This window comes from Ruditapes philippinarum, unplaced genomic scaffold (genome assembly GCF_026571515.1).
Source record: "Ruditapes philippinarum isolate M1 unplaced genomic scaffold, ASM2657151v2 ctg1262_1_1_1_1, whole genome shotgun sequence".
In the NCBI taxonomy this organism is placed as follows: domain Eukaryota; kingdom Metazoa; phylum Mollusca; class Bivalvia; order Venerida; family Veneridae; genus Ruditapes; species Ruditapes philippinarum.
The window spans coordinates 152388-162350 of record NW_026853407.1 but is presented as its reverse complement, the minus strand read 5'-3'; the positions used below and the strand labels follow the sequence as shown (position 1 = coordinate 162350).

The 9963-nt window shown below is 32.3% G+C and overlaps 1 protein-coding gene across 1 annotated transcript; it reads right to left on the bottom strand.

The window, feature by feature from the left end:
• Positions 1 to 5174: 5174 nt before the first annotated feature.
• Positions 5175 to 7351, bottom strand: LOC132736789 (uncharacterized). Its single transcript, XM_060724005.1, has 4 exons — positions 7269 to 7351; positions 6576 to 6896; positions 6065 to 6316; positions 5175 to 5628 (listed from the first exon to the last, which is right to left on the bottom strand). Exons 1-4 carry the CDS (start codon positions 7349 to 7351, stop codon positions 5175 to 5177), a joined length of 1110 nt encoding a protein of 369 aa, XP_060579988.1.
• Positions 7352 to 9963: the final 2612 nt, after the last annotated feature.

Here is a 9963-nt window from a genome sequence, read left to right as displayed (position 1 = left end):
AGCCCCCCCTTTTTTTCTTACACCCCTTGTCCCTTAAATTCCCGTATCGACTCCTTTGTGACTGAATTGTGTTGGGGGATGCGTTCTCTAAAACGTCGCCTGGTCTTGTTGATTTATATTTGTTCTCATTTAAAAAAAAAATATTTAGAAAGTATTAATTTTATATAGACAATAAAAACGATGGCGTAACATTGTGTTAATAATAACACAAAGTGGTGGTGTGAAAAAGTAAGATTTTATTTCAGTAGAATAGTGTCATTTAAAACTTTAATTTTCGACTAACACAAAAAAAACAAACGTTTAAATTTTAAAGAACATCAAAAACATGGCATTAGACCTGCACTTATACGCTGCGGTTCATTTTATTGCACTAATCATCAACAAAATCGTGATATACCCGACAGATCATTTAATTATAAATGTAAAGGATAATAGTCACTCGAAACAGTCTGTAAATACCGTGTACGGAAACTTTCATAATTAGATGCATATGTTTCGAACTGAAATGAATAGATGAAAGACACTGGCAGTAGAAACTAACATTTCCCAAACTGTTTTATTGTATCAAACTATATCAACTTTGAGTACCAAGAAAATATTGAGGCCATTATTGCAATTATCTACAGAATGATAACATCTGCAATGGAAGAAGCACATATTATATGAGTTGCTCTTTGCAAAGAACTTAAATCTTAGTACTCGTTATCATAATTGAGCACACCAACATGAAAAATATCATTATGAGAAAAGGATAGATTCATGGAAAAAAATGATTAAAAAAGTGTATATTCAGTTGATTGATTTCATGAGAGAAACTGTTATTATAATAGTATTGTAATAGTAGAATTTATTTTATGTCTAAGCTGTATGTTTTGGAATCAATGAACCTTAAAGACCAGCAATATATAACAACTGTTCTCTAATGAAGTGATTAATCCCAATTCCAATTTTAAGGCTTCTTTAGTTGTTGTCCAGTCACAGACATACAGACACATTTAAACAGATTTCATCTATTCTGTAAGGCTATTTAAATAAAACATATTAGAATAAAGAACCTATTGCGTCAGGTATGTTCGCACATCCACGTTATATTCATGGTATGAACTTATTCGAACAGATGATCATTTGAGCAGACATTATTGTTTACTATTATCATTAAGATATACAAAAATTTATATATAAAGATGCTATCGGGAGATATTAATCATCTTTCGTATCTAATTAATTTAACATGCATACCAAGTTTGCATTTTTGAAGAAATTAGAAAAACGATATGTTTGTAATTTGTACTACAGAGGACTATTATTTGTTTTAACAAATGTAAAACAGTTATAATATGATGTCATATCAAATGAAAAAGAAATAATCATAAACAATTCACTCACAAATGTACTTTATGTTTCACATTTACCTAAACATTTTACTGTTTTAAACATATTTTCTCTGATAAGTTATAACTTTTTTGGTGTTATTGAAGTTTGTTGCGGGCTGCGTTCATAAAATGCCGCCGTACCTTTTGATTTCGTTCTCATATTGTATTCGTATTAGCTACTTTCCTACCACTGCAGAACTGTTAAAGAATGTTACCTCATTATCACTTGCCCCTCATCAAGGATGTTGTTCAAAACACGCCGGGGACACTGGATTCTTAATGTAGTAAAGTTATCCAGTTATCAACGGAATGGCGTTGGTCCTACTTGTGGTGCAAGATCGTGCCCAAAATTATGCATATATGAGAAGCTTTTTCCCACCATCTCAACTGGAAAATATATGCACTGATGTGTAAAATGTTTAGTTTACCTTTGCGATATATATTATATATTTTGTAAAATAATATAAACTTACACATGTACTTTGGCGCGCTTAGTATATTCTTACATTATAACGTAATATATGCCACGTGCTTATAGTTTGGTTAATTTAAGGATATCATATGTGTGATTCGTGTTCATTTTCCAGTCAAGTTAATTCATTTGAACAAATAACACGGCCATAAAATATTTCGTTCACACACAGTTAATCAGAAATTTAACCACCACCGTAAATAATCAGCAATATTACATAAAATATTTGCATTGATGCCCTGCATAAATGAATATTCATGTTTCTATCGAGATATGCCAAAGCAAACATTGTTGGCAACTTGTACAATAATGTCAGATGCGTTTGTGCACATTTTCAAACTGTGACAGGAATGACATATGTGTTTTATAGAAAAAACTTTCAGAGCACATTTACCACCCTTATCTTGTTTATCACTTAATATGTTTCTGTTTCAGAAGACGATTTACGATGAAGAGATATAATCATGAAACTCTAAACCTGTTTCATTGCGACAAAGCGAAATGTACTGTATTTTTTCTATGTTAATAAATGTATGACGTTCATGTTCTATTACAATTTTTGAAAGGGTAATACGACAGATAAAGGTTATCAATACTGGAAAAGCAGTTTTAAAAAAATAATCGAAATCACTTCTATACATGTTTTTTTCTCTGAATGATATTAAAATACAGCGAATAGCAAATTCAAATGTATAAGTTTTGACATAAAACATTTATCTAGATAATCAGCCGGTCCTGCATTGTCATGGGTATTACAGGAAATATCAATGTTATATTTCCTGAAATTGACTGATAGTGAAGGAAATTGATAAAATTATTCCCACATGCAATATCTTGTCTCAATCTCCATTTAATGCATTGGTTTAAAATATTTTGATCTTTCCGATGTACTTCAAAACCACTTGTTTTGCCTTGCATACAATATTGCACAAATCGCGAAAAAATGGAAAATCGCGGCTTAGATTCGCGTATTTTGAATTTCACTTGTTTTAAATCCTCAATGAAAACGGATGCAAATTACTGTACAGCATATTGTTACCTGCCAGGGGTATATATGTGTTTATCAGCAATATTCGCTTGTAATAAACGAATTGATATGTAGAACTGTTACTTGGCATGAAGGTATCCGAAGATGTCCGGTATCATTAAGGTTTAGGCAATGAGTAAAAAACTTAATGGTTTGATTAAATGATAGAAAAAACAAAACAAAGTTGAGTTATTTAAATATCGTGTATATCTTTTATTTACAAGTATCATTTTTCAACGAATCAGACATGATTTCATAGCGTTTACACAGGAGGTGCTAGATTAACCTGTCCACATAACTTTAAAATGACGAAGAATGAGATAAGACTGTTTAAAATGCTGCTTACTAATGATGCTTGATTCCTCTAATATTGAAATGGATAAACATGAAACGCAACAATAGTATGAGATATGATTAAGGCGTGATATAAAGAGAAAATATGAATGAAACATATACAAATAATAATAATAATAATAATAATGATGATGATGATAATAATAAAATGCTTCAGTAATATTCCATACGTTTATTAATTTTATCGGAGGGATATCGTACAATCATGTATAATAGAGACAATCATGTATAATAGAAGATTTGTAGTCCGCCAGTGGTATTTATTGACATATTAACACCAATCTTTCTGTTTAAAGTGACACAATCAAGAAGAGTCATGTTTGAGTAAGGATTGTTAAATTAGACCAGTTCCTATATTCAATTAAGGCAGATTAAGCCCAAGAAATACTATATCCTCTAAAATAGATAGATATTTTAATATTGGGTTTTGAGTCTTGAAATGCTAAACAGATGAAAACAAGACTGCATTGAATGTTAAATGATCGGACAAGGTTGTAACTTTGTCTTCCATACATACAGCTAACTCACTTTATCTGTACTAATTGTAAGATCGTAAAAATTGTTAAGTAATATTGCCAACGTGTTTTGTTTTGAAAAACAAATCAATGAAAATGAGAAACAGTAGCAATTTCAAATCTGAATAATACTTTTTAGAGTTTAACACGAGCCTTCAATCTAAAACCTCTGTAAATAAGTTGTTCATCTTTTTTCGCGGACACTGTTGTCTTGCAATACGCATTGATCAAAGGATAAACATTCAGTTGTGCCTTGAATTTGCATAAAAATGAAATAAAGTAACTTAAATAGGTCATGCATATAACTATTACTTTTCTGATGACCAACGGCTTGTTTGATAATCTACAATCTAGACATTTATCATTTTTGGTAACTTACTGTCATAAATGTAACTTAACGAGCATAATTATTTTACATGAGTGATTTGTTTATTGCGAGAAGGCTTTGTGTCACGTAAGTGCCATTCCATGAGAAACGGCATATGGTCCCCCAAGTAAAAAAAAATACGTGTGTCCTAAAAAAAAAAGAAAACAATTGGCGGTACTAAATAAAATGGAATTTTAGAATTTCAGAGGTTATAAAGCCTGCATATCACAGATAAGACGTTAAAAGACAAATTCAAAGAGCAGGCCTTATATCCTAAGGGTGATTCAACAGTATTCAAATGAGGAATACTGGAACCACCCAACAAGAAAATAGTCGAATAGAAAAAAACTAAATTACCACAAGCACAACAATGATGTCGTGCTGAACGATCTTTAAGGATCGAAACTATAACATCTCTGATTGAATGTACGGGGCGACTTTTTACAGCCTCCACGCGACACAACGATAAACATTTACATGTATCTAGATCATCAAGGTAAGATAGCAACCGGTCTTGCACATTAGATTTATTGGAGTGAAAATATGGACATATGGCCTTCACGAGATGAAATAAATTATAATCTTTCACAGAAATAAACAAATTTTCTTTTTATTTTATGCTTACTTAAACTAAAATTGCCATTTTTTATATTTTACCCGTGCGCATCATTAAGACATACCCCGTGGGGAGCCCCTCTTCAAAGAGAACGTTATTTGCCAAATTTGTATCTCCGCACATGAAATAGTGCATATATTTTTTCCTTTATTTTTACGGCATAATTGCCATTGAAATGAACTCAATACACATTTAAAACATATAATTCATTTATTCTTTTCATTCGTAACAAAATCAAATACACTTTAAACATATTTACGATAAATATGAAAGCGGATTAATTCAAGTTTCATTACATGTAAAATTCATTCATAACAAGAGCGGCCATGTTGGTCAAGTACATGTGACGCTAAAACGAGTTTAAACAATCTCAGTTAATTCAGTAAATGTTTTCATTCTTCTGTGAGCAAAATTTGTACACTTCTTTGGATTTAATTAGTGAATTTCAAGTCAACCACTGTCACTGTCGGATATCATGCGGATCCGTTGGTATTTTTTTGGGTGCAGTGGCGAGCTGTCAGCGCTGCAAACTTCTGATTCAGTACTTGGATTTATCACCTGCTGTGACGGCTTTTGTGTTGAAGTTGTAGAGGAATGAAAATTAAATGTGACATTTCCATGGAAATGGCTATTAATGAAGAAACCTCTAGATGCAGCACCTTCACACTTTCCATTAAATGTTGTGGGTGGGGTGTTGGTATAAAGTGCTGAATTGCATGGAGCTACAGACTGATTTGATGTTGATGGCCTATCAGATAGAATATTTGAAATATTTTTACATTGTGCATTGTTCAGTTTACTGTAATTATTCAGACTGTTGACATTCTTGTGACCGGATATTTGAACAATTTGATTGGCTGGCACGCCATCATCAGACAGCTTTTGAATAAGACGCTTCCTTGCACTGAAGATAAAAAACAACAAAACAAGTCAGGTTAGTTTGTTACTCCACTCGAGATAACTGTTTTTGTATTTTGTCTCATCTACAGTTATTTTGAGGTTGTGCCGAACGCCTGTTATCAACTGTGTATTCATTTCGACATCAATGTAAAATTTATGAAGAATTTATCATCAGAAATCAATAATTGTCATCAAAAATGATTTTAGTTTTTTGAATTCCTGCATGTGTAACAGTGTGTTGTGCTACATGTACAACAAGAGAGATGCTTCTAAGTTGTAAGTAACAATTGTTGATTTTTAATTAGCTTTTCTGTTTGAATTTATTTCATATTTTTTATACAAATATACAGTAGTGGTAATATCATTTTTATTTCATCACTTGAATAATAGTAGTATTTCACTGAAAATACAAGTCACCAATACACTGAGTAAATTCTTACCTATATGGGGTTATGCGTGGGGCTTCAATCCCTGCATCTTCCTTCATTTCTTTCATGATGGAATAGATTTTGTTAATTCCCATTGGTGAGTTCCTGAACCAGCATTTTTGTTGATGACTACCGGGAACCAGAAAAAATGGGCTGTCATCTGTATTTGAAGCATTTGGGCGCTTTAGACTGTATAATTTGTACAGGTAAACAGGGTCTCGCTGTGGATTTTCTGGATTGCTGAATGCTTTTGGTTTGATTAGCCTGTAAAATTAATAAAAAAAAATTCAGTTTGCTCTTTTCTTATCTGCACATTGATTATCATTCATAAAATAATAATATTTATGTTGTTGTAACAAATTACTGACAACTTGGTTTAAATAATTTTAAGGAGAAGATACATTTTCAAAGAAAATAAAAAACATGCATTATGTTATTGCAGACTGACAATTGTGAATTTTTTTTTATAGCTTTACTGTACTCAATATTGTTTTTTTTTGTATCTTTAAAGAAATATTTTTACCTTGTATCCTTTGGATTTGCACCAGTCCTTGTTTTCGTTTGCCTTTCTGTGTCCAAAATCAAGTCTTCTCCTGTTTGGTCATCCATTTCTAGATTTATGTCTCCCCACCTCAGGTTATGGATTTCCTGACCAGATCTCATTCCAAAAAATGTTGTGCAGATCAGCCAAAGGGAATGAATGAGAGCACGTGCATTGTCGTCACCCAGGGGTTTACATTCGTACATTTTATTTATGTGTTCTTCTGTTAGAGGTTCTGCCGTTTTGGGTTTATTGCCGTATCCCAAGCTTTTCAGCTGTTTTTGCTTTCCCTTTAAGACCATTCTAGTTTTACAGAATTCAACATCATTAATAATTGACATTTTCGAACTTTTTGACTTAAGATATTTGTCAATGGAGCTGACAAATCCCCTTAAAGTAGTAGGTTCATATTCTTTTCCATCAGGTTTGCTTGCACCTAGCAGAAATTCACAAAGATATGTGTTCAAAGTGTCTGGTGGAATGAATTCTGGTTTTCTTATTTCATTTCTAGACTGTAGGAATGCGTTCAAATATTTGATGTCACTGTCTGTTTTCTTTTTTTGTGTTTTTGTTGACTGAAGTTTGTAAAAATTGATCAACATTTACTGTTCTGAATGTTCTTTCATTTGGCTTATTTTGTTTTTTCTCATCGTTTTGTATTTCTTGGGATGTTACCTCCCCAAAGTGTGCTTCTTCATCGAAAAGATGTCCAAAAATGCTTCAATTTCAAAATCTCCAATTTCTTCTAAATCCTCCATTGTAAAATTATGATAGCAGACGGTGATAAAAGGGAGGTAATATATCTTATGTGATGATTTTTTTTTTTTTTTTAATTAAATTATATTGTATGTTGATATTTTAGTATTTATTAATGTCATAAATATTTGTATAAATGAGAAATATTAAAATAATATAAAATTTTTTTTATGAATATCAAAGGGAAATAAAAAATGGAATAAAGTAAGGGAGGTAATTCAATTGGAAAAAAGTAGTTCCGTCAAAAAAGTGAAATTACCATTTTGGTAATTTCACTGTTTTGAAACAGTGGATTATCAATTTTATATCACTGATCGCAAAAATTAGAAGATATGTCGAACTGTTACTTGGCCAAGTAATCCAAAGATGCCCGGTATCATTAAGATTTAGGCCATGAGTAAAAATCTTCAATGATAAAAATAACAACGACAACAACAATAATAATAATGGTGATGATGATGATGGTGGTGAAGATGATGATGGTGGTGATGATGATGATGCTGATGATAATGATGATGCTGATGATAATAAAATTCTTCAGTCATATTCCATACGTTAATTCATTTTATCGGAGGGATATCGTACAATCATGTATAATAGAAAACTTGTAGTCCGCCAGTGGTTTTTATTGACAATTTAACACCAATCTTTCTGTTTAAAGTGACATAATCAAGAAGAGTCATGCTTGAGTAAGGATTGTTAAATTAGACCTTTTGCTATATTTAGTTAAAGGCGGATTTGGCCTAGACATACTATATCCTCTAAAATAGATATATATTTTAATATTGGGTTTTGAGTCTTGAAATGCTAAACATATGAAAAAAGGCTGCATTGAATGTTAAATGATCGGACAAAGTGGTAACTTTGTCTTCCACAGCTAACTCACTCTATCTGTACTTATTGTAAGATCATAAAAATTATTTAGCAATATTGCCAGTGTGTTCCGTTTGGAAATAACAAACCAACGAAAATGAAAAGCAGTTAGCGATTTCAAATCTGAATAATACTTTTAACACGAGCCTTTAATCTACAAGATCTATAAATTAATTGTTCACCTTGTTTCACCAATTATGTCTTGAAATACGAATTGGTAAATGGATGAACAATCCGTGGTGCCCTGAATTTGCATAGTAACTGAAATATGTCATGCATATTTCTTTTTCTTTTCTGATGACCAACGGCTTGTTTGATTATCTACAATTTAGACATTTATCATGTCTTGCATCGTTGGTTACCCACGGTATATATTCCGTACATACTACATTATCTATTGTAGTATGTACGGAATATATACCGTGGGTAACCAACGATGCATGTCTTGATATTCAAGGTCATAAATGCCACTTAACGAGAATAATTATACAGGCCTGGAATAATTTGTTTATTGCGATAAGGCATTGTGTCGCATCTAGCATGATAAATAAAATTCTACCTACTTGTTTTTTGACATCGTTTTGTTAAGCATATTGATATACTTCTCCTTGGGTAATATGCATCGCTTTACAGGGAATGGCGAGAAAGTTTTTAAATCATTTTGAAGGATTTATTATCATTCTAACAGCAAAAATTCCCTTATCAAACAGATAGGACAGTCAATTGCATTATTACGCGATATATGCGCATATATATTCCTACGCATTTGAACTCCAGCAGTACATTACTCTACAACAAAGCACTCAAAAATGATTTCTATTTCCTAAACATAGTATTAACATTATAATGTTAGATTCGAAATCAAACTACATTTATATTTTTAGATGTTTAATTTTGTTCAATAAAATATGATAAACAAGATCAACAATGACGGGCGGCGTTCAATGAACGAAACCCCCACACGAAACAACAACACAGGACCGCCGGCAAGGAGCCCACGTGACCCAAATTAAAACAAGTCAGGAATGTGAAGCTAGAAAACGGATGTGGAGATATTATCGGTAGCATACACTTACAGGCACTAGTATTCAAGTTTCAAACCTCTACACAGTCTTTCGATTGCTTTCTACGCCATGATGCATCCTTGTGCGAAACGTTGCGGTTTCGTTGCTATTGGCCAATCATAAGAATTCTTACAAAATACAAAAGAGCAAATTAACAATGGCGTAAAAAGGAATTGAAAGACCGTTGAGAGGTTTGAAACTCGAATTTCGCGTGTATCAGATGCTACTGACGGTTGTGAATGGTCCGTCCCATTTAATGTATTTAGTAATATTATTTAGTAAATTCAAGTGATTTTGACCCGTACTCGGCTGTCAAACATGTACTTGTCTATGTTTACGTGCCAAATCGTTGTGCCACTTTTTTGTCTACCTGGGAGAGCATTTTAGCACAAATGCGCTTGCTTGCTGATAGATATTTCATGAACGGGAAGGGCTAGAGACTCAGTACGTCTCATTTGGAAGCTTAATACAAACGTGAAATAGTGATAAAAGTTTTTTTTTTAATTATCTGGACAATTGTTTTAACTATTCCCGGTAAATGAACCCCTTGTTTGCAGCCTCGAATCTGGAGTTTCGGTCTTCTCTTCTCTTCACTTATAGTATATTTCTAAGGGGGCTCATATTTCATTTTTGACACATTTAAGATGAACACAGAGGTTTTTTATCAATGTGGTCAT

Bases quoted from the DNA above. Each gene is read 5' to 3' on its own strand.
- LOC132736789 (XM_060724005.1), bottom strand. From the start codon at position 7,351: ATGGAGGATTTAGAAGAAATTGGAGATTTTGAAATTGAAGCATTTTTG. The intron at 6,897-7,268 runs GTAACATCCCAA...CTGTAAAACTAG, and splicing joins AAGAAGCACACTTTGGGGAG to AATGGTCTTAAAGGGAAAGC. The intron at 6,317-6,575 runs GTAAAAATATTT...TTAATTTTACAG, and splicing joins GCAAATCCAAAGGATACAAG to GCTAATCAAACCAAAAGCAT.